Below are 25,943 nucleotides of genomic sequence, written 5' to 3' on the forward strand. Positions count from 1 at the left end.
CAGGTGGCTATGTGTGGCGGGCTGGTGGCTCGGGCGTGTTTGCGTTGGGCCCATAATGTACTTGATGATAAATCTGAGAATTGGGACTTGCTAAGGCAAGCAGTTGCCAAAATTGAATTGGATGCTTCTTATCTCTTGGATGCCATGCATGACCTCTTGCGAGCATCTGCCAAGTCTCTGACCTTAGGAGTGACAGTACGCTGTACCTTGTGGCTTCGCGCTTGGTCGTCGGATTCGGCATCTCCAGTTAAGTTGACGAAGTTTCCTTTTAAAGGATCTTTCTTGTTTGGTGCAGACCTGGACAAGTTGGTTCAGACTCTCACTGATTCTAATGTGCCTCGTTTGCCTGAGGATAGGCCTAGGCCACCAGCTCGAGGCGGCGTTGCTCATGGGCATGATTTCCACCGTTTCCGCTCTGGTCGGGGGCTGCTTCTTTTCAGTCTCCTGGGCTCACAAGAGGCAGCTTCTTTCAGCGCATGCAGTCCTTTTGTGGGGCCCGCCAGGGTGTGGGTAGCACCTCCGCCGGGTTCCCTGCTGCCTGTCCTATACAATGACTCCTTACCGGCGCCCGTCTTGGTTCCGGTGTGCGCCCGGTTGAGAGACTTTTATCCACAGTGGGCAGACATCACGTCCGATCAGTTGGTTCTGGAAGTGATCCAGAATGGCTGTTCGCCCGGTCCTTGCCAGACCATTTTCTCACTTCTCCCTTGCAGGTGGCGTGGAAGCAGTAGGCCTTTCGCCAGATCCTTCAGAGATTGTTGGATCTTCACGTGGTGGTTCCATTTCCCCCGCTGGAGTGGGTCATAGGTTGGTACTTGAATTACTTTGTGGTGCCAAAGAAAGAAGGGACCTTTTTGACCCATCCTAGATTTGAAGGGAGTCAACAAGGCTCTTCACGTGCCTTCCTTCCACATGGAAGCTCTGTGGTCTGTGATTCTGGCAGTTCAGCCAGGGGAGTTTCTGACCTCTCTCGATCTGACCGAGGCCTATTTACACATTCCTATTCGGGCCTCCCTTCATCGCTTCCTGCACTTTGCGATCTTGGGGCAACACTATCAGATCTGTGCATTTCCCTTTGGTCTGGCCAAGGACGTTCACCAAGGCGATGGTGGTCATCGCAACACCGTTACGCAAAGAGGGCATTCTTGTTCATCCTTATCTGGACGACTGGTTGATTTGAGCCAAATCGTTCCAGGAGAGCACTCGGGTCACAGCTCGGGTGGTGGAGTTTCTGCAGTCACTGGGATAGATAGTCAACCTTGCAAAGAGCCAGTTGTCTCCATTTCGGTGCTTGGAATATCATGGGGTCCTGTTCGACATTTCCTTGGGGAAGGTCTTCCTTCCGGAGGCCCGAGTGAGCAAATTGCAATCTCAAATTCGCATGCTTATGGCGTTCCGGTGTCCTCGGGCGCAGCTGATTCGTCCGGGGAAACCCGAACCTTTGATTTTCTCTTCACCATTACGCAGAAGGGAGAAAATTTTTCAAAAGGACCATGACGGCATCTCCCTTCTGAACTCACACCGACATCTTGAATAAGCTCCTCCCCAATCTAAAGCTCTTCTTATCTTCTCTTCCAAAACTTATATTGCATCATCCTCCCATAAACACATTTGAAACCCTTGCAAGCTAGTAATACATTCTGTAAAATAATTTGAATAAAACTCCCTGGAATTAAGCATTAGATAAACTTATATCCTTCCATCCACAACTTTGTAAGTTTCTCTTTTGTAATCTCTACCCCACAGTTCTTCAGACCATATCTGCACACATGGCCTGCCTACTTTGTGACCAACTGATCTTTATACTAAATAAAGTTTAAGGGAGTATGTCAAAAATTTCATCTACTCAAACCACTTCAGATTGAGTCCTCTCCTTTTAAGCCCTTCTCAGTTGTCATCCTTGTCCATAAAGGATGAAATGTCAATTAATAATTTTATTTTATGTACCGCCATACCCAAGAAGTTCTAGGCGTTTCACAACAATTAATTGTAATACAAACAATGCAAATCATTGAAAATCATGCCATGTAAAAAGGTACAACAATCTTAAAAAGAATAAAAAGTAGAGAAGCCCTCTTCTCCCCAATCATTTTACATCCCTTTTATTCCCAGCCCTGCAGCCTAGAATCTACTAGCCTTGGTGGTAATTCCAGGTTATCCCTTATTATTAAAAAGGGAAGGGATCTTAATTGACGGTTTCTGCAATTGTCAGTGTCTCTGGATATTCCTGCCACTGTAGCTTCCAACTTAAAAATGGCCACTTCAGCTTACTGGTGGTAGTACTGCACGATTACCACCTAGGGGTCTAAGGTGACCATATTGAAGCAGAGAGCCATTGGGTTAGGAGTTTCCAAGCATGATTGTTTCTCTCTTCCCTTCCTCCCTCCCCAACCCCCCCCCCCCCCACACACACACACACACACTGGGGCTGAGGAGTGTTCCGGTGGGAGAAGGGATATGTGGATAGTTGAAAGGGGGAGCGGGTTGAAAATGCAATTGGAGGTGGGGTGGTTTTTTAAAATATACTACCCACTCCTTTAAAAGATTGCATTGCTGTGACCAGGAACACAGAATGTTCCTGGCATGCTGTGTTCCTGGTCACGACAAAGCAAAATTAAAGTAAAGCAAGATAATGTCTTGGGCAGTAAATCTGGTAAAATATTGCTTTGTACTAAGTTTAGTAATTAGGAGTCCAAAGTTGCTAGATTGTGTTTTGATATGGAGTTTAAATTTTCATCTCAATTTTTCAATCACTTCAACATCACAAATATAATTTTTTTGTTTTGATTTTTCTTCAGCTTGAGAAAAATTTCTCCTGTGTCAGCTAGGGAAAAGCAAGTGTAATCTTTTGCTCTCTCTCATTCAGGTGCTGCAGCCGTGTGATTTGATTTTCCAAAGCATACAGATTGGTTCCGGTCCACAAATGATAGAGCTGTCAATAAAATCTCTAACACTGAAAGTAGGTTACTTTGCTTTATCTTATAGATTGTGACATGTTTTGTGCAAACAGCATAAAATAAGATATTTCGTAAGAATATTGATACATACCAAGGGTACTTTGCATAGAATTGGTATTGGGTACTTTGAGTGGTGGTAGTGATCAAACAAAATACACTGGACTTATTTATTTATTTTATTTTATTTTCCACATTTCTATTCCGCACTATCCAAAGTTCTAGGTGAATTACAACAGACATACACAGCATTAAAAGAAACAATAGACAATGAACAGTTAGTGATAATTGACAAAAACAAGATGGTTAGACAGTGAATTCACTCATGAAGACCCCATTGGCATATACAGTTAAAGAAACAAATATTTTTAATGTTAATTTTTTTTTTTTTAAATTATTGTTCAGCAGTCAAAATTGCTCTTTAGAAAACTCATGGACAGTGATGTCACCAGGCGCTATTAAAGTTGTTTTGGTAATACAGTGTGATGAGCCATAGCGTCTACTCACACAAGTAATTCTTCTCATATACTGTAGATTACATTCATTTAGAAAAGTCATGCTAGGTAATTGTTTATGGAAACTTTATGAAACCATGGCTACTGAAGCAGTGGCATAGTGAGGTGGTGCAGACTGCTCTGGGCGCCGGCGACTGTCGTGTTCTCTGCCCCCCCTTACCTCTTGCAGTGTTCGCCTGTGCAAGCAGCATCTTCCACCTACTGCTCACGAAGGCCTGGACTCACTGGTTGCGCAACCAGGATGTAACTTCAGAAGGGAGCCGAGGCTGGTATGAGCAGTAGCTGGAAGATGCTGCTTGCGCCAGTGAACATTTCAAGGGGGGCGCATCGCACAATAGGGAAGAATAGTGGGTAACTAGCGTGGCAATACTGGGCACCAACCTCTCTCTAACCCACTGTGCCAAACACTGCTTCCCAGTGTAACTTTATTTTTCAAAAGCTTTTTGATATATTTCTCCAAAAGTACGTTGTATATGGATTTATATCAGTTTTGTCACATGCTGTTTTGAGGAACTGTCTCAAGCTTAGAGCTCCACATTTTTAAACTCTTCATTATTAACTAGTTGTTCCAACTACTATTTCCATTTCTTTTCACTGCTTGCAGAAACCCAGGAAATGTCAAGTGTTTGGGCTCACCCAGTCTGTCCTTTTGTATTTGTCTCTGGTGTCACTCATTTTGTTAATCCCCTTGCTCTGCCACCAAATCTCCTACATATCTAGTCCACCTATGTTCGAACTTTGCTAATATTTTAAAGATTATAATCTCTACTGGTTAAAAAGTAGTTTTTTTACATTTGTTCTGTTTCCTAGCCTAGGAGATGGTGTTTTTTCATGTATGTTCTGCATAATATCATGATGAACTTTTTTTTTTTTGTCTAACTTATGTACTCCTCTAGGGGTTTACTATCACTGCTCAGTGCCTGAAGAAGTTGTATGTGACATTGCTCTAATAACCTAATTTGTGAATGTTTGAAAGTTTCTTTGAAAATAGAGAACATCAAACCATATTCTGCTTTCCGTGCTTCACCTGAAACAAACTAAAATACAAGAGCAGAAATTCTCATGCACCTTAAGTCTGTAAATGCAAAATAATTTATAATCAGAAAAGTATGCTGTAGGTTTTAAGGGCTTGTGTAGTGACCACAGTTCCTTTGATCTTAAATTTCCCATGTTGAACTTTGACTTGTCTAGAATTTGAGGTTGGGGCAGAATTCACAATATCATATCTGATCTATTTTTTTGCCTTGGTGATTTCTTCTTCCTCCTTTGGGCTTCCAGCTCAAACAGAGTTTGGCCTCCTTTCGACTGTGTTTTCATGAATCCTTCAATCCCCTGCGTTTTTTTCTCTTTATTCCTTCCCAGCTGAGCCTTGCTATTTCAACAGTCCTAGAAACATGATGGCAGATAAAGGCCAAATGGCCCATCCGCAGCATCTACTATCTCTTTTCTCTAAGAGATCTCGCGTGCCTGTCCCAAGCTTTCTTGAATTGAGACAGTCTTTGTCTATACCACCTTTACCAGGAGACTATTCCACACATCTACCACCCTATTTTTAAAAAAGTATTGCTTTATATTACTCATGAACCTATTGCCTCTTAAATTCACCCTATTCCCTCTCATTCCGGAGTTTTCCTTCATTTGAAAAAGACTCGCCTTAAAGCCATGGAGATATTAAACATCTCTATCATACTTGTTCTCTCCTGCGTTTCTTCCAGAGTATACATATTGAAGTCTCTAAATCTGTCCCCTTAAGCTTTATGACAAAGACCACTAACCAATTTTGTAGCACTGCTCTAGACTGACTCCATCCTATTTATATATTTCTGAAAGTGCGGTCTCCAGAATTGCACACAGTATTCCAAATGGGGCCTCACCAGAAACTTATACAATGGCGCTATCGCCTCCTTTTTCCTACTGGCCATTCCTCTCTTTATGCACACAAGCATCCTTCTGGTTTTGACCATCGCCTTTTCTACCTGTTTTGCCACCTTAAGATCATCAGACACCTTCACCTCCAAGCCCTACTCTCCTTTTATACTCAGAAGTACTTCGCCCCCCTATACTATATCATTCTTTTGAAGCCCAAGGGAATGGTATAGTATAGGAGACCTCAGCTAGGGACACTGGACCACAACTCCCTCTAAAACATAATAACATTTATCCTGCCTCTAGTTGCTAAGCACTGATCTTAGCTTAACCTGCTACCTCCTCCCATCTGTGAAGGCTATCTCTGCAGTACCCAAAGTTCTCACTGGCTTAGGAATGAAATCTAGGTGTTCTACATGCCATTATTGAGAACTGCCATGGGGCCAGCCCCTTTTGTTTTCTTATTCCTAATCAATATATTTTGATGGTAATTTTAATTATAACAGATCTTATAGGAGGACCATATAGGTGCCTATTTGGAAGCTCTTCTATAGAGATAATATAGACTTGGGATTAGTTGTAAAAGTATGCATGTGAATTACATGAATGTTTTAACTGTATGTATGTGCTTCACAACTTCATCTGTATTCTGCACAAGCTACAACCTTGAACATGCCTACACATGGATCATGTAAAAGTTTGTGATGTCTTGTTACCATGTTAGTTTACTTCGACCCTGAAGAAAGGTTTCTCTTTGAAACATGCATGTCGGGAGAGGTGAAAGAGGAACTAATCACCATTAAGCTAAGTGACGTTCTTCTTATTGATAGTATTATGAATAGAAATCTGAAATTTATTAGGCACCATAAATCAATGAATATTTTAAAAAAAGACAAAAAAGTTTATAAAAAGTATTTAATAAAGATTGGACTGACGAAGAATCTAGCAACCGGCAGTGTGGTGCCCGGATGCAGTCAGAAGGTCCATACAATTGAATAGTGAATATGACTTTGTGAACTGGAACTCATGTCAATATAAGTGATATTTGCTGGAGATAAGATTAAAGAAAGATTTAGAATAGAACAATTGTTACCATGTGAACATTTATGCTTGTATGCTGCAGAGTAATTTTGCAAAAGCCTCTTTTCTGCTTGATTTACATATGAGAAAATTATCCCTTTTTTCACTATATTTAAACATTTCCCCTATTTAGGTTTCTCCAGTTATCATAAATACAGTGATCACTATTACTTCAGCACTTTCTTCCACTCCTGAAATTGCAGAAGAAGAAAATAGTCCTGTTCTGCTTGATTTGTGGGATTACAAGGAGGCAAAAGATTTAAAAATGTGGTTTCTTGAAGAACCAGATGCAAGTAAAAAACAGACTGCAGTAACAAAGTTGGTTCCCACAGGAGAAACAATGAAAATGTCCATTGATTCAATTATTCTTACTTTAGAAGCTGGAGTTGGTCATAGGACAGTACCTATGCTTTTGGCTAAATCATCATTTTTTGGTGATGTAAAAAACTGGAGTACTCTAATTAACCTCTACTCTCAACTTGAATTAGAAGTAAGTATTTATGTAATAAAAAGGGGAAATGTCTTTTGTTTCCTTCTTCCAGGCTTTCCATTGTCTGCAGTCTTCTTTTTCCTATTTTCTCAATTCTCTTTGGTTTCATCTGTGAATTGGTTTCTGGTCTCTAATCTTTTATAGTAATGTTATAAATAGTCATTCAAGTGGTTTCTGGTCAGATTAGCTGTTATAACGTGTTTTAACTTTAGCACCAAGTTTTTGAAAAATGCACTTTAGATGGAATTGCGATTTTTATTGTTAGTATGTCAAATACTTTCAAATTTCTCTGTTTTAATATGGAATGAATTTGTTACAAATATACTGCCTTTTAATAAAACTGTATTAGAGGTCAGCATTAGATTTTTTTTTTTAATGCTGTTCTTTAATTATATAAAAAGCAGCGGAGAAAGCTGAGCATGAAAACAAAAATAAGATGACATTCCTTGTTAACCTGTCTAGATAAGACAGGGATATCAAAGTCCCTCCTTGAGGGCCGCAATCCAGTCGGGTTTTCAGGATTTTCCCAATGAATATGCATTGAAAGCAGTGCATGCACATAGATCTCATGCATATTCATTAGAGAAATCCTGAAAACCTGACTGGATTGCGGCCCTCAAGGAGGGACTTTGAGACCCCTGAGATAAGAGGATTATACTCCCCAACTAGCAGATGGAGGCAAAGAGCACCGATAATTCAGTAATATTATTAGTGTAACAGATGGAGCAGCCCTGGGACTTGTCTGAGAACACTCTGACCAGTGGCGTAGTAAGGAGGGGGGTCTTCTTAAGGGTGCAGCACCCTTCCTCCTCCCCCCCCCCGCTTCTCTCTTTGCCACACACACACGCCCCCTTGCCTTTTCCTTTTTAACTTCCCCGACTCGTCATTACTGCACGCGTCAGCATCATGCTTTCTCTGATGTCACTTCGGGACCCGTGCCTAGGAAGTGATGTCAAAGGGTGCGCTGACACCGATGTGGGCAGCATGCTGCTCACGCCAGAGAAGTTAAAGTACGGGAAAAGGGAAGGGGGCTTGCATGCGGCCGGGGGAGGGGGGCGGGGAAGGGGCGCCGCCACCCTGGGTGCCGCTCACCCTCACTACACTACTGGCTCTTACTGGCTCTCATTCAAGATGCTTCTCCAACACCCTCAACACTAAAACGGGTGGCTCGAAGCTCCAGACATATTTATGGACCATTTTCTTTGCAAGAGAGTCCATTGGTCCTGCACTGAATGACCTCAGCAATGGGCCACTAGCAAAACAGGCTGGTGTCGGTCATGTCACCCAAGAGGTGATTCTGAGGTTTATGCCCTTCTATAAGGAGTCCCCCTGAAGACACTAGCACAAGCTGTTCGTCACTTTCTCTGTGCATAATCCCAGAGAAGCTGCAGCTGGAAAGAATGGTGCTGCAAGGACCACCTGGAGAGAAAGAAATCCTGAAGGGGATGCATATGCATCCTCACCGAGAGAACTACTTCTAGGGAGGCCGTCATTGCATCCAGCACCTGGGGATAATGTCAGCCTGTGGGATTTGGCATCTCTGAAATTTGCTTCCTGAGTTTAACGTGGCTCAAGAAAAAAGACTTGGCCTTTCGCTGTATCAATGCAGACTCCCAAATACTCACAAGCATTGGGTTGGCTCTTGATGACTCTTGAAGTTGACTATACAGATCAGATCTTGTAGGAGGTCCACAACTTGTTGTGCTGCCTGTTCACCCTCGGGCCTTGATGGCGTTCTGATCAGCCAATTGCTCATGTACAGGTATACTTGTATCCCCATCCTGCAGAGGTCAGCCATGACCACCACTTCATCTTAGTGAAGTTGTGTGTGGCCGATGCCAACACAAAAGGTAGAGCTGCAAACTGGAAATACCTTTGAAGGACATGGAATCTCAATTATTATCCCAGGACAAGCAGGCAGGTATTCTCACTAATGGGTGACGTGATCCAACGGGCTCCGTTGGATCACGTCACCCATTAGTGAGAATAGCTGCCTGCTGTCCCTGGATAACACCTGTTACGGTAAGTAATTGTGCTTTTCCTGTGGTCCGGGAAAATGGAAATATGAAGATATGCCTCTGTCAAATCCAGGGAGGCTAAGAATTCCGCCAGAACAACTTCTGCAATGATGGACTGAATTGTGTCCATGCGGTAGTGCTGCCTGATTCAGGAAAAGTTTTTTCGATTCGATTCAGCCTATTAAATTGATTTTTCGATTTGATTGTCCAATTTGGTGTTTTGTTTTTTTTCAAACATCCTGGCAAGTTTATTTTGTAAAATTACAGAAGTACACAAAAAGTATACCACACTACTCAACCGGAGAAGTGTAACACATTACACAGGCCTCAGAATCGGAGCCTACGTACAGCTGCCCAATCACAACCGAAAACTCAGCGTAGTTAATGCTCCTACATGCTCCAGTCATCGGCCAAGAAGTAAAATTATAAATTCAACTACCTTATTTTAACTTTATTTTTTTAACTTTTTTATTATTATAATTTAATTGTTCTATTTTGGTTTTCTTTTTACTTTGATTTAACCCCTTTAAAAACATAAATATATTACTAATGCGCATTTGCACTTATCCGGTATATTGAAACGGTGACTAAAAAGAAGTCACTTATCTTATGTTTAGCTGAGAAATCTCTATATTTATCTTTCAACATGCCGTGCTGCTTTCTATAAATGCCGACGCGGCCAGCGTTTTGCGGACTCCTTTCCCATCCGCTGCTTCAGGGCCAGCAACCAGGCATCAGAACTAAATTTCCTCCGTCAGCGATTTAGTTCTGATGCCTGGTTGCTGGCCCTGAAGCAGCAGACGGGAAAGGAGTCCGCGAAACGCTGACCGCGTCGGCATTTATAGAAAGCAGCACGGCATGTTGAAAGATAAATATAGAGATTTCTCTGCTAAACATAAGATAAGTGACTTCTTTTTTTGTCACTGTTTCAATATACCGAATAAGTACAAATGCGCATTAGTAATATATTTATGTTTTTAAAGGGGTTAAATCAAAGTAAAAAGAAAAACAAAATAGAACAATTAAGTTATAATAATAAAAAAGTTAATTTGGAGGGGATTGGGGGGGTGGGGCATTTTGTAACCTGAGAGGACATAAGTCCAGTCCTCTTGGGGGAGGGGGAGCCCTGTTTTTACATATGACTTTGCCTGCTGTTTGTACCTGTTGTGGTTTGTTGCTTAATAAAAAACAGATTTCACCTAAAAAAAGTTAAAAGAATAAAGTTAAAATAAGGTAGTTGAATTTATAATTTTATTTCTTGGCCGATGACTGGAGCATGTAGGAGCATAACTACGCTGACTTTTCGGTTGTGATTGGGCAGCTGTACGTAGACTCCGATTCTGAGGCCTGTGTAATGTGTTACACTTCTCCGGTTGAGTAGTGTGGTATACTTTTAGTGTACTTCTGTAATTTTGAATAATAATACCACGGGGGTTAATTGTTTTAGGTTTATTTTGTAGCCTTTTCACCCACCCGACCCCCTTTACCCTCTCCTACCCACACTGGCGCTGTGGTGTAAACAAAATAAACAAACAAAAACAACTTTTTCTCTCTCTGTTAGGTCCTAGCTCACAGTCGCTATTTAACACCAGCTCTGGCAGGATACACATTTCAAATCTGACATATTGTAATCAGAAAACAGAAAATAAAATTTTATTTTTACTTTTTTGTCGTCTGGTCATTATTCAAATCATGTTGGTCCCAGGCTCTGGTTTCTTTTTGTTTTCTGTTAATTTGCTTTCCAGTGTCTCCTGCCTATTTGACGTTTTTTTCTTTTTCCATGCTCGCCATCCATCTCTGTACTCCCCTCCCTCCCTGTACTGTTTCCCTTCCCTCCCATGGAGGTCTGGCACCTCTCCTTTTTTTTGTCATCCCCACATTCCAGCATTTCTGTAATGACCACTCTCCCCCCCATCCAGTATTTCTATACCCCCTCCCTCTACTCCATTCTTTGGGTTCAACTTCTTTCCCTTTCTTTTTCCTCCCTCCCTCCATTCCAATGTCACCATCTCTCTCCCATTTCTACTCCTCTGTTTAAGACCCATTATTTCTTCCCCTTCCCCCCCATCTTCAGTTCAACATATGCCCCTCTCTTTGGACCTCCTCCCTCCATGTACTTCTAAAAGCTACACCAGGGGGCCCCCCGAAGGCCAGAATGTTTCCCTCTTCTCTCCACCGTTGTCCGTCTTCCCCCTGGCTTCCCAGTCTCACTTTCAAAACTAATTACGGCCTGTAGAGGATCTCCAGTGATGTAGTGATTCTAGCAGGCTGCCATCGGCCTCCACTGCACATTCCCTCTGCTGTGGTCTCACCCCTCCTCTGACGTCATGGCCTGTTTTGGTCTGGGATGGATCACGGCAGAGGGAATGTGCAGCGGAAGCCAACAGCAGCCTGTTAGAATTGCTACATCACTGGGGATCCTCTGCAGGCTGTAATTAGTTTTGAAAGTAAGACCGGGAGGCCAGGGGGAAGCCAGACAATGGTGGGGAGAAGTGGAAAAAATCCCAGCCTTCGAGAAACCCCCCTAAAGCCGCGGATCTGAGGGTACCCATAGCGCTGGCGCCTATGCAGCACTTATTAACCGACACCCCTCTCCCCCCCCCACCACCACCATGAGATCTGACATTGGGCCTCCTAAAGCAGGAGCAGCAGCAGCAGTGGACGGCTAGCAAGAGGCAGTGCTTAGGCCAGGCTTTTCACTGCCAGAGCACAGCTGCTCTTGCATTAGGAGGCCTGAAGGTATGCGGGGAGGCAGATTGGTCAGTGAATCGGGCCAATTTTTTAAGAAAATGAATCTGAATCGGCTAATCGGGCAGCACTACTATGCGGAAGTACAGTATTCTCAGCACCACATTCACAGACTTTAGATCCAGGATCGGTCTCCAGTCTTCTGTGCCTTTCTTAGGCACTATGAAACATATGGAGTATCTGCCAGAGCTCAATTCTTCTTTGGGAACTGGTTATATGGCTTGAATGTCCATAGGCTGTGCACTGTTGCTTGGACCCTGGTCTCTTTTTTTTGGCTATCTGGCAAGTTGAACAGATCTGAAGGAGGCTGATAGAACTCAATATTGTGGCCTTCTCGAATAAGATCTAAGATGCAGTAGTCTGAGGAAATTTTCTCCCACTCTCTCCAGAATGCCGACAACCTCCTGCCAAAGTGTAGGGGCGTGGCTGCTGACCTGGCATCATTGTAACTTCTTGGAGGTTGTGACGACGCGAGACCCTGAGGGCTGCTGGCATCTGGAGGAGTTAAATCTTTGAATCCCAGAAAGGATTTCTGAGCAGAGGCACCCACAAAGTACTGGTGGGAATATCGTAAGGATCAAAAAATTGCCTCTGCCCCACACCTGACAGGTTGGCAAGGTCTGCTGTCTGGTAGAGATTTAGGGCAGAGATTTGCCATACTAGCCATATGGTTTTCTAAGCATTTACCAAATAGCATCTGCCTTTTGAAGGGCAGTCTGCTCAGCATAACTTTGGAGGCTGAATCGCCCTCCCATTGCCTGATCTAGAGCATATGCCGAAACCTTGCTCAATTCTCTGATGATGGCATATAGAGCATCTGCCATATAATCCCCCTCCCCAGCACTAGTTGGGGGCAGACCTCCTCCTTCTCAGTAGGACTCCGCCTTAACCTGGTGTGGCAGGCACGTGCCACAAACGAGGCTGCCGTTGCAGCTTTGATCTCCAAAGTCAATACTTCAAATTGCCTCTTAAGCACTGTCCCCCTTGTGACTTTATGTATCCTTTAACATAACTCTTTCCTCGCTAGAGAGGGAGGTACATTTAGTCACTTGAACCACCATTGAATCCACCTTTGACTGACTAAATAGCTGCTGAAACTCTGGAGCCATAGGTTAAAGTTTTGACATAGCTTTTGCCACCTTCAGGGAAGGGAGCCTTCTGGAGTCTCCCATTGCTCAGTGACCAGCATGGTGATGTCTGAATGCACAGGGAAGAAGGTGATCTGAATATTTCCACTGCTCATGACCGTGCACTGGGACTCCAATTTTAACTCCCTGAGCACATCCATGATGACATGTGGGATGGCAGTCAACTTAAAAAGCTGCAGCATCATTCGATCATCCCCTTGGTTGAGGGCAACTATCACCTCCTGACTCCCAGTCCTTAACAGGAAACCAGAATCCTTCCTGAGCCCTGGGCCAATAAAGGCATAGAGTCTGACGTCAATCCTCCCAGTCCTGTTCGACGTGGTCATTAAGGTGGGGATCTAGCTTACTCAACGATGGGGAGACCTACAGGAGAGAGCTCTCTCCCTGGCTCACTGCCAGTGTGCCCCCAGGCAGTGTTGCACGCTCCAAACCCATCAAATAAGCTTTCCATATGAGATTCACAAACTCAAGGGTAAATCCTTGCACAGGTGGCCTCATAGACCCCCGCAGGATCTCAAACTGGCTTCTCTTAGGCTCCACAGCATTCATGCACTTGAATTTCATGCCTTCACTGTTTGAGGTCTCCAGGAGCGATTTTAGAAACATAGAACATGACGGCAGAAAAGGGCCACGGCCCATCTAGTTTGCCCACACTAATGTCCCACCCCCTAACTACCTCCATGAAGAGATCCCACGTGCCAATCCCATCTTTTCTTAAAATCTGGCACGCTGCTGGCCTCAATTACCTGTTGTGGAAGATTATTCCAGCGATCAACCACCCTATTGGTGAAGAAATATTTTCTGGTGTCTCCATGAAATTTCCCACTCCTGATTTTCAACGGATGCCCTCTTGTTGCCGTGGGTCCTTTAAGGAAAAAGAGATCCTCTTCCACCTTGATAAGGCCTGTGACATATTTGAACGTCTCGATCATGTCTTCCCTCTCTCTGCGTTCCTCGAGTGAGTACAGCTGCAACTTACCCAGTCATTCCTCATATGGGAGATCCTTGAGACCTGAGACCATCCTAGTGGCCATTCACTGAACCGACTCAACTCTCCACACATCTTTTTGATAATGCGGCCTCCAGAATTGTACACAGTATTCCAGATGGGGTCTCACCATGGATCTGTACAACGGCATTATGACCTCAGGCTTACGGCTGACGGAACTTCTACGGATTCAGCCCATGATTTGTCTAGCCCTGGATGAAGCTTTCTCCACTTGATTAGCAGTCTTCATGTCTTCGCTATGATCACCCCTGTCACATTCTGCTACAGTCCTTGCTAGGATCTCACCATTTAGGGTGTAAGTTCTGCATGGATTTTTGCCGCCAAGGTGCATGACCTTGCATTTTTTGGCATTGAAACTTAGTTGCCAAGTCTTTGACCAATGCTCCAGCAGGAAGTAGGTCCTGCGTCATACTGTCGGGCATTCAGACTCCCTGTGGTTCTCCCGCCTCTCTTTCACATGCCCCATTAATGCGCTCTGTTTTTATGCTTGAAATACTCAGTATTATTATTACAGCATTGCAAGCCGGTGGCATTGAGACAGCCATAACCATTCCCGATATGAATTAAGGGTTGGTCCAAAGAAGATAAAAATCTTAAAAAAAAAAAAAAAGTACAAAAAAAGTTTTAAATGAAGAAGAAAAATGAGAAATGAATTAATTTATTAGTCTGAAAAGTTTTGATAAAAAATAAGATTGATTATTTAATTGAAATATATAATTAGCTATGATAGAGTAGTAAGAATTGTGGGGGTTGTGTCGATGAAAGAAAACCATCACCACATAAAGTAAGGGTGAAAGCCTTTATGATCTCTTTAATGGTGCTCTGAGACACTATCCTCCACATTTAGATTAACCTTCGTTGATTTGCTTTTCTGTGGAGCTTATTGATTTGGCAAATTGATTTTTCACTTAATTTAGAGATTAAAACACAGCCAGCTTCCTGAAACCCAAAAGGATTCATTTAGAGGCCCTTCAGCCTGTGTCTCTGATAAATTAGAACATGAGCTGGCTCCCAAGGAAACAGACCCTGAGCCTTGAAGCACAAAGCATGCTGGCTCAACAGGTATACCTGGGGGTTGCCCTGTGAGTTACACCCACCCTTGCAGAGTCTGTGTCCTCTCCCAGGCATAATATCCTCCAAAATGGGCACCAAAGCCTCCCAAAATGGAAGAAAAATACTCAAAAATAATAAAAGCCGAGTAGAACAGAATAGTTTCTCAGTTTGCTTGTAGAAGGAAAAGCTGAAGAGGATACTATACTCCACTGGTAAAGGAGGAGGAGCAAAAAGATGTGATTGACACCCTTCTGCAAGCAATTCACGAGCACGGATTGATCACCTAATGTACAGACTCCTTTAAACAGAAAATTTATTAAATCAAGTTCTCCTGAATGGTTTACAGTCAAGGTCAGTATCTAAAAACAGAGCTAAGACAAACAGTAAAAACAAATATGACAAAGAGCTGTACTGACATAGAGAATCCCTAGGAAAAGCCTCCTAGAAATCTGCCCAAAGTACAGTGATTGTCCTTTAATACAGGTCTAGATGCAAGGAATTCTACTCGTACAAGGCTGGTGCTAAATAACAAGGCTGTTCATTTTATACATATTTGTTGTTAAGGATCAGGTTTAGGCACATCAACAATGCATCTTTTAACTTCTGTATTAAATAATACTTTTTATTTATACATTTAGGTTCACTACTACAATGAGATGTTAGGTGTATGGGAACCTTTACTTGAACCATTAGAAATAGTAAAAAGTGATGAATTCAAACCTTGGAGCCTTGAAGTCAAGGTAAGGTGGAATAAAAGAAAGCACTGAATCTTGAAATGTGGACTCAATAAGAGCAGAAGCAGTAGTTTCCAGAATGAATGTGTATATTTTTCTAGAGAAAATTATTTTACTGTTAGGGTTCAGAAAGAATAGGCTTAAATCTTTCATAATCAGCCAATTGTTTTCTTAATAAACTTATTGTCATGATGGTATGGAGTATAGATTAGCACATTTGAACTGTAGGCACACCATAACATACAGCTTTGCTACACTATATACTCGAATATAAACCTATCCAAGCATAAACTGAGATACCATTTTTGCCCCTTTTTAGGGAAAATTGGTAACTCGAATATAAACCGGAGGGTTTATATTCTACCATTCCTCCCCTTGCCTTTTGTGGGTACTCTACTACCCTCCCAGTAATCTTCCCCCTCCGCAGCTACCAACCCCTCCCCCACCGCACCAGCAGACTTCAGCGCGTACCCATGCCGCCACCCCCACCAGCTAGCATTCCCTCCCAAGCAAGCGTAAACCTCCCCCCCCAGCCTACCGTGATTTCATGGTAGTCTAACGGCATGTTGAGGCAAGAGCGATTCCTACTCGCTCTTGCCCATCCTGCCCATTCTTTCTCTGCAAAAAAAAATGGTCACTGAGGCTTCCAACAGCAGTTTCACCAGACTACAAAGTAGTACTAATTAACTAATTATTGCTGATTATTGGTTATTAAGTCCAGTTTGTTCCTAATTAATTTATGCACATAACTCTCAGCATTTCCCCATCTGTAAGCCTTTGCTTACAGATGGGGAAACTCTCCATATATGGCACTCAAAAAATTGTTATGGGGAAAAAAATGCTTAGTGCTATTATGTAAACCATGTCTGAGGTTAAGCATGGTTTATAGAATAGTGTGTAGCACCAAAACCCGTGACTAAATTTAAGCTCAACCATTTACACCAACTACAACCTGATGTAAATCCCTGTACCTAACTTAAGCACAGATTGGGTGAATTCCGTAACAGTGCATTTTAATTTTCAGAACTCCATGTCCTTCCCATGGCCACACCCCCCTTTTTAGTTCCACATACTATAATTTATAAACACACCTCTGTATAGAATATGCCTAAAGATGCGTGTGTAAATTAGTGCTGCTAATTGTTTGTTAGTGGCTAATTATCAGCAGTGATTGATGCATTAATTAAGTTGCACACACATTGAACACATGCTATAAATAGAATCCAAGGGGTTAGTGCATAAATGTTCACACAACTTTACACTATGTAACATAGTTTTTGTTCCTGGGCAGTAAGTGTAATTTCCTAAATGCTAATGCTAAAAAAGTATAGAAAATGTCTGATATTTTCATAAAACTTTGCTTTTGTGACCAGGATAACCACATTTTGCAATTTATCTATTTAAAATGTGAAAATGCCAAAGTTTCATCTTTTCATATAAAGTTATAAAAAGCAACATATGAATCACAGTTAACATTTATTTATATTGAAGTTATACAAAAATGACCACAGAGTAGTTTTTTGAGATTTGCCTTTATATTGTAAGTAATTTTCACGAATCAGCCCACCTTGCTTCTGAGTGTGCTTCCATGTTTTTCTTGAATGTCTCAAGATGAGCATCAAAGACATGCACTTTGAGAGACATCCTACAGTGCATTTTGCTATAATTTTTCACCTGATTCTCAACCAACTCCACTTAGTTTACAGCCTTGTGATTGCCCAGGAAGCTCCAAACCAAACTAAACTAAATCTTAAGTTTGTATACCGCATCCTCTCCACAATCGTAAAGCTCGGCACAGTTTACAGGAATTGATATAAAGAAGGAACTCCAATGAAGGGTTACAGGAATGTAGTATAAATAATGTTTAGAGGGACTTAGTATACCATAGAGGGAGGAAGTATTACATTTTTGAGAATAGCCAGGTTTTCAGATGTTTTCGGAATAGTTGGAGGGAGCTCAGATTCCGAAGTGAGATAGTAAGGTTATTCCAGAGCTCTGTGATTCTGATGGAGAGGGATGTCCCTAGTTTTCCTGCATGGGATACGCCTTTTAATGAGGGGAAGGATAGTTTGAATTTTTGGGTGGATCTAGTGGTATCTAGTGGTATCAGGATTCCAAGATAGTGGAATAAGGGGAGGAAGGATGCCGTGTAGGATCTTAAAAGTTAGGCAGGTGCATTTAAAGTGAACTCTGGAGATTACTGGAAGCCAATTAAATTTGGACAGGAGCAGGGAAACATGGTCAAATTTACTTTTTGCCAAGATTAGCTTAGCCGCGGTATTGTGAATCCGCTGAAGTCTTTGAAGGCTTTTCTTGGTTAGACTTAAGTAGATGGAGTTACAATAGTCCAGTCTGAAAAGAATGATGGATTGTACAAGGACAGCAAAATGTTGTTGGTGGAAGCAGGATCTCACTTTCCTCAGCATGTGAAGGTTAAAAAAGCATTTTTTTTTTACCAAGGAGTTGAGGTGGTCGTTGAAGAACAGTGTAGAGTCAATGATGATGCCCAAAACTTTGCTTGAGAACTCAAGCTGCAATGTGTGGTGCCAGAGGACAGTGGGATGAGGGTGGGTAGCTGATCTAATTTTGGGTCAAGCCAAAGTAGTTTTGTTTTGGATTCGTTTAGTTTCATTTGTACAGTGAGGACCCAGGATTGGAGGTTCGTTATACATGAGGATATGTTCTCAGAGAGGTTAGTGAGGTTGGAGTCGGTCTCGAGGAGGACAAGGATGTCATCAGCATAAGTGTAAAGTGTTTCCAGGAAGAGTTTCAGGGAGGACATATAGATGTTGAAAAGAATAGGGGATAGAGGTGAACCCTGCGGGACTCCACATATCGGTTTCCAAGGAGAGGACGAGGTGCCATTCATGTTAATTGTGTAAGAGCGGGATTGTAAGAAATTTGAGAACCAGTCTAAGACTGTGGAATTAATGCCTATCTCGGAAAGTTGGAAAATTAGAATATCATGATGGACAACATCAAAAGCTGTAGAAAGATTGAACTGTAGCAGAACATCGAACTTATTACGAGAATGTAGTTGTTGAAGTTGGGTCTAAAGCCATATTGGTAAGGTAGGAGAATGGAGAATCTCTCTAAATAGGATGAGAGTTGGGTAGATATGATGGACTCTAACATCTTGGTCAGTAGAGGAATATTTGCCATTGGGTGATAGCTGGATGTTATGGAAGTGTCTAGATCAGCTTTTTTCAGTAGTGGGGTCAAGGCAATATGTCCCATTTCTGCAGAAAATAGGCCCGATAGTAAGGCAGATTATAAGTTTGGTGAGTGACGAGATGGGTCTGTGTGGGAATTTTCTCGTATAGGTAAGAGGGGAATGGGTCCAAGGTACAGTTGCAGGATTTCAGTTTGAGGCAGAGTTTAGAGACCTGGGATTCGGATACATGCTCAAAGACAGTCCAGGATCTGTCAGCTAGGATAGGGTTGAAGACGGCTAGGGTAGAGTTGGAATCAGTGGGCACTAGAGAGTTGTAAGAGACGGCTGGTGGGAAGGAGTATCTTAAGGTAATGACCTTTTCGTTGAACAATTTTGCTAGATCATCGGCTGATGGAGAGGAGGGGAGAATGGTGGAATCATTTTTAGACGTTAAGGAGCGTCTGGTTGTTGGATCTGGAGATTTTATCACCGTAGAAGTTCTTCCTTGCTTTTTTTAGTACTGTATTGTAGAACTTAATATTGACCCGCCAGGACTGTCTATCTGCAGGGGATTTAGATTTTTTTTTCCATTTACGCTCCAGTACTCAACATTTCTGCTTCAGTTCTCTGTGATATGGAAGATACCAATGGGCCTTACAGGAGTAGGAGACAGTTTTAGTGGATAGTGGGTCAAGGGAGTGGTAGGTAGTCTCGGAGAGGGTGACCCAGTTATGCCAATTGATTTCTGGCTCTACAGGCTTAGGACAGGAAGAGAACTGGTTGAGAAATTTGGACCAGAACAATTCACTCGCAATTTTTTTTGCGGAAGGCAATGGAATTTGAGTTATGGGATGTGGCCCTAAGGTGCGACATGAAAACGGGGAGAAGTGGTCGGACCAAGGGACGTGTTCCCAGCGAGTGTCATCGGCTAAAGTTTTGTAATTGGTAAGATCGAAGAAACTGATGATGTCTAGTGTGTGCCCCTTTTCATGGGTTGGAGAGGATGCAGGGGAGGGGAAGCCTAGAGAGGTGAGGAAGTTATTGAATTCAGTTGCATCCTTGCTGGTGATGTCGTCTAGGAGATTAATATCCCCAATGATCAGTAATCTTTGAAATTTTAGGAAGGCGTTTGTTATGGTCTCGAGGATGAGTTTGGAGGATTTGTTCCAAGGGGGTTGGTGGACAATATAGTAACAAGATACCCAGTGGGTGAGGGTGGAGTTCATCGTTGACTGAAGCTAGCATATATTCTAGTGAGGTGTGGCTACCCTTTTCGAGGAGCTGGACATCAAAGAATGATTTGTAGAGGAGTGCCAGGCCTCCTCCTTTTCAGTTGGTTCTGGGGGAGAAGAGGCCTTGGTAACCGTAGGAATAGAGATCGTTTTGTGTAAATAAAGTCTTCTTTTGCAATCCATGATTCCGTGATGCACAAGAATCCAGGGTCAAAATCCTCAAGTAGGTCCTTCAAAATTTGAGTCTTGTTGCATGCGGATCTGGCGTTGCAATAAAGTGTTGGGACTGGGATGAGAGAATCAGAGGCAAGGCTGGGTAGATTAGCAGGGGGAACAGGCTTTAAAGAGGTGTGATTGACTCTTCGAGGGTTTTTTTTTAAGGGATGAGTTCTGGTGCGCATCAGCGTGGGGATTCTGAGGCCAGGGCAAATATTACTGACGTGTGGAGTTGGGAGAGGAAGGTTTCAAGCAGAGGGTGGTATTGAAAAATGTGCAGAGTAAGAGAAGAAGGAGCCACGGAGGTGACTTCATGGTGAGAATTAGGGGAAACCTTTGGGAGGGCTGGGAGGCAGGACCTATTTGTTTCGCGTGTAAGTAATCTCGGAACAGAGGAAAGGCTTAGCATCAACTCACGGGGAAAGCTTGGGACTTATTTATTCTCTGAGTGGTGGTTTAAATCGGAGGAAAAAAACTTAGCACCTAATTGCTACTAGTAAGACAAGAACAGGGGTGAAACTTTAACGTCTGTTAGTTTTGTGTGAGAGCTTAATCAGAGGTAGAGCTAGGCATCTAATGAGGATAAAACTTAGCACTATGCCCAACTAACATCTAATTAGTTTCATGAGACAGCATAAACAGAGGTGGAACTTAACATCTAAACAGAAAAACTTAGCACTGAGCCCGATCCTTAGCACTGAGCACAACTTAACATCTAGTTAGTGTCATGTAAGAACTTAAACAAGGTAAAACTTAGCATTAAGTCTAATCGTGGTAAAACAAGACCAATCTTTTGTGCATAAGTGATGTCAGGTGGAGGAAGGAGGGACAAGATGGAGAGAAGCTTCCATCTTCCTCTGCCTTGGAGATTCACTGAGGGAAATCTTTTGGCGGCCCTCAAATGGGCTGAAGAGGAGCAGGGCACTGGAGTGGGCAGAGTTAAGCCCGATCGTTCCTGCACCGGCGGAGAAGCTTTCGGCGGCCCTCAAATGGGCTGGAGAGAAGCAGGAATGTGAAGAGGCAGGTCCGATCCTACCTGCCAGTGTGACAAAGCTGTCCTAAGCCATTTTCTCTTTCCTAGTTAGCTTCTTGGGAAATTCATTGAATTCCAGGATCTTCTTTATATGTTGTCCGACGAAGACACCAGCCTCAGACAGATTAGAGAAAATGTCTTGAAGGTACTTGAAGGCTGCCGACTCTTAACTAGAGCTCTGACAAACTGTTTCATTAGGCTTGATTTGATGTGCAGTGGTGGTATCAGCACTTTCTGAGGGTCCTCCAGTGGTTTCCATTTGATGTTTTCTCCCCACAGAGAACTCAGTCCACTGTGGCTAGTCCTGCCTTTGGTAATGTGCCTTTGTGTCCCTGCTGTCCCAAAGGCAGAGAGAGCATGGAAATTTGGTAAAACCACCTTGGGAGGCTCATTAGGAATGCCACCATTTTGAAGTCTCCAACGACCTCCCAGGCACATCTTCATAGCCATCATACTTCAAGATGCCTAGTAAGGTCTTGATGCTGCTACTACTACTGCTGTTAACTATTTCTAGCAGAGCTGTATATACAAAGGAAACAGTCCGTGCTTGAATGAGCTCATAATCTAATCAATCAAGATAGATAAACGGGATGCCAGGGTAAGAGTTGCAGTTAGTGGGGAATGGTTAAACTAATGACTAATCTAATCTAACCTAAAGCTTGGCTTTATATACTGAGACATCATTCCAAGAAAGCTCAACCCAGTTTACAATAGTTAACTTAACAAATAAAAACCATAAAGAATAAAGCTAAGTTTTGGAAGATTAATTTTCAAAGTGTTTTGCAAATAAAATGGTTTTTAAAGATTTACGAAAAAGTTGAAATGAACTAGAACTCCTTAAAAGGAGTGGAAGATCATTCCAAAGTTGAGAAAACTTAAAAATCAGAGATTGACTAAAAAATCCTGACTCCTTTAATCCCTTTCTTGGAAGGAAGAGATAATATAAATTGTTGATTACTTCTTGCAAAGGAGAATCTGTAAATGTTCCAAGATAAAGGAAGGAGAGGAGTAAAGATACCATATAGAATTTTAAAAACAACACAAGCACATTTGAATTGAATTCTAAAATAAACCGGGAGCCAATGGAGACTCTGGAGCAACGGAGTGATCAAATTTACGTTTCCCAAAGATCAATTTCGCAGCAGTATTTTGAATCAGTTGCAATCTATAAAGACAAGTTTTTGTGATACTGTGATTGCAATAATCGAGATGAGATAATATAATTGACTGAACTAATATGGAAAAATGTCGATGATGAAAGAGATGTCTAACCTTCCTCAATAAACGCAGATTAAAGAAACATTTTTTGACCACAGAGTTAATTTGATCCTTAAAAGAGAGAGAGGAGTCAATGAGGACTCCCAAAACCTTGACAGAAAACTCAATCTATAGAGAGGATCCAGAAACCAAAGCTACAGAAGGAGGAAGACAATCCAATTTTGGGCCTAACCATAATAATTTTGTTTTGGTTGTATTAAGCTTCAAGCTTCAGGCTTGAAGTTTTGGGTGATGAGCAGAGGGAAAGAGGGTTAAGTGTTGAAAGCAATCTCGAAAAGGTGGGCTTTTCAATCTATTTTTGAACAAGGGAAAGAGCGTGATGCACAGCCTCAAGTAGTCTATTTCAGGCTTAAGGGGCAGCGAGAATGAATGAAGTCTAGAATTGGCATTGGAGGAGAAGAGTTCAGATAAAAGCAATTTAGCTGAAGAACATAATTCCCTGGGAGGCGTGTAAGACGAGACAACAGAGGAGAGATACTGAGGGGCTGTAGAATGAACACACTTGTATGTTATAGTAATAGAAGTTTGTTTTGTATGCATAGGCTGATAGGGAGCCAGTGAAGTGATCTGTAATCCTCTTTGAGGTTCACTGAGTGAATCTAATCTAATCTTCTATTTGTGAGTCACACAAACCTATACAAGCTCTAGGCGACTGAAGATTAAACAGGGAGGGAAGGGGAAGAAGAAGGGGGAAGAGGACATATAGGAGGAAAGCAGAAAAAGCAAATATTAATTGTCAAAGAGGTTAAGTTTTCAGTTTTTTTTCAGAAGAAAGAGTAGTTTGCCTCCTTTCTGATAGTTTCTGGGAGATCGTTCCAGGTTTTTACTCCCAGATATGTTAGCATGGAGTTGAAAATCTACTTGTTTTGAAGGTTCCCTATGGGCGGTAAGTTCAGTTGAATTCTGGTAAGGATTCTTCTGGATGTGGACCAGGTCGCTGAGAATATCTGTATAAGGGGAGCAGCCAAGTTTCCATGCAATATGTTGTATAGGATACATGATATTTTGAAGTTTATCTGGGATGATATTGGAAGCCAGTATAGTGTTTGAGGAAGGTCGAGATCGAATCATATTTCTTTAGGTTGAAAATCAGTCTTACTGCTGTGTTCTGGATGAGTTGAAGTTTGTGGATTAGTGTGGTGTTGATGCCCGAGTCGATAGAATTGCAATAGCCCAGTTGGATGATCAGTGCAAAGTGGTATGGATGGAAAGTATGGCCTAGTGAGTCGTCGTTGTCTCATTGTGTAGATGGTCTAATGAACCAGTGGATGAGACAGGTCCTTGTTCCCGTTATGGAACAGCATGTCTTTTATGCTCCTAATGTAGTAACATAGTAGAATACAGCAGATAAAGACCCAAATGGTCCATCTAGTCTGCCCAACCTGATTCAATCAAAAAATTTGTTGGTTTTTTTTTGTTTGTTTTTGTTTTTTTCTTCTTCTTTTTCTGGGCAAGAATCCAAAGCTCTGCCCGGTATTGTTCTTAGGTTCTAACTACTGAAGTCTCCGTCAAAGCTCACTCCAGTCCATCTACACCCTCCCAGCCGTTGAAGCCCTCCCTAGCCCATCCTCCACCAAATGGCCATAAACAGACACAGACCGTGCAAGTCTGCCCAGTACTGGCTTTAATTCTTCAATATTTACTATTATTTTCTGATTCTAGATTCTCTGTGTTCATCCCACGTTTTTTTGAACTCCGTCACTGTTTTCATCTCCACTACCTCTCTCGGGAGCGCATTCCAGGCATCCACCATCTTCTCCGTAAAGAAGAATTTCCTTATATTGCTCTTAAGTCTACCATCCCTCAACCTCAAATTATGTCCTTTGGTTTTACCATTTTCCTTTCTCTGGAAAAGATTATGTTCTACGTTAATACATTTCAAGTATTTGAACGTCTGAATCATATCTCCCCTGTCCCTCCTTTCCTCTAAGGCACAGGTGTCAAAGTCGGTCCTCGAGAACCGCAATCCAGCTGGGTTTTCAGGATTTCCCCAATGATTATGTAATGAAAGCAGTACATGCAAATCTCATGCATATTCATTGGGAAAATCCTGAAAACCCGACTGGATTGGGGTCCTCGAGGAGGGACTTTGACACCCCTGTCTAAGGTATACCTATTCAGGGTTTCCAGTCTCTCCTTATACGTCTTTTGTTGCAAACCTCCTATCATTTTCGTCGCCCTCCTCTGGACCGATTCAAGCCTTTTTATGTCCTTTGCCAGATACAATCTCCAAAACTGAACACAATACTCCAAGTGGGGCCTCACCAACGACCTGTACAGGGGCATCAACACCTTCGTTCTTGTATTGGTTACGCCTCTCTTTATACAGCCCAGCATTCTTCTGGCAGCAGCCACCGCCTTGTCACACTGTTTTTTCGCCTTTAGATCTTCGGACAATATCACCCCAAGGTCCCTCTCCCCCTCGTGTATATCAGCCTCTCCCCTCCCAGCATATACGGCTCCTTCTGATTGTTAATCCCCAAATGTATTACTTTGCATTTCTTTGCATTGAATTTTAGTTGCCAGATATTAGACCATTCCTCTAACATTTGTAGATCCTTTTTCATGTTTTCCACTCCCTCCTCGGTGTCCACTCTGTTACAAATCTTGGTATCATCAGTAAAAAGGCAAACCTTTCCTTCTAATCCTTCAGCAATGTCCCTCACAAACATATTGAACAGGATCGGCCCCAGCACTGAACCCTGAGGGACTCCACTACTCACTTTTCCTTCCTCCGAACGACTTCCATTAACCACCACCCTCTGGTGTCTGTCCGTCAACCAGTTTCTAATCCAGTTCTCCACTTTGGTTCCTAATTTGGATGATCTTGTCAATTAAGAGATGACACTCTTGAGTTACAGGCGATTCCAGTTGCCTCAAGCAGACAGGACACATTGTGGCAGAAGCATGGTTCATCTTGATGGGTGAAGAAGGTGGAAAAAGCTTGGTGACGCTTCCTCTGATCTGTGACTTGCACACTTTCATCCAATCTCTGCTTGAGCCTAGATGCCAAAAGCTCATCATTGGACTTGGTGAGACCAAGATCTCTGATCAAGTCATTGAGGTCTTTTTGGTTTGGATAGTATGGGTTTCTCTCATCAGCTGCACCAATGATATCGTAAACTGGATCTACAATGTCTTCCTCACTCAGGCTTGCTGCTCTCTCTCTGGGGTATGGTTATGGGGTGCTCTGGGCAATGTGGCACCAGGTGATGAATGAAGAAATGTCTGGATATGTGATTGCAGATGCATGCAGAAGTAGCAGTTGCTTGAGTGGGATAACAAACTTTATGGCTCTTTTCCTCTTTGTACCATCCTGTAGAACAGGGGTGCCCAACGCGTCGATCGCGATCGACCAGTAGCTCAGGAAGGCAACTCGAGTCGATCGCACTCGTGTTGCCGTCCTGATCTACGG

The 25,943-nt window shown here is 42.6% G+C and overlaps 1 protein-coding gene across 3 annotated transcripts in view; it reads left to right on the top strand.

Annotated features, from left to right (window-relative positions):
• The window catches only part of VPS13A (vacuolar protein sorting 13 homolog A), a 489,236-nt gene that overhangs the window by 236,622 nt on the left and 226,671 nt on the right, over positions 1-25,943 (top strand). For all 3 annotated transcript variants that reach the window (XM_033927056.1, XM_033927035.1, XM_033927045.1), the window contains 3 exons: positions 2,867-2,959; positions 6,549-6,905; positions 15,520-15,621. In XM_033927056.1, the coding sequence (XP_033782947.1) occupies positions 2,867-2,959; positions 6,549-6,905; positions 15,520-15,621 (552 nt within the window). The remainder of the gene's footprint in view (positions 1-2,866; positions 2,960-6,548; positions 6,906-15,519; positions 15,622-25,943) is intronic.

Source organism: Geotrypetes seraphini, chromosome 1 (genome assembly GCF_902459505.1).
Source record: "Geotrypetes seraphini chromosome 1, aGeoSer1.1, whole genome shotgun sequence".
Classification (NCBI taxonomy): domain Eukaryota; kingdom Metazoa; phylum Chordata; class Amphibia; order Gymnophiona; family Dermophiidae; genus Geotrypetes; species Geotrypetes seraphini.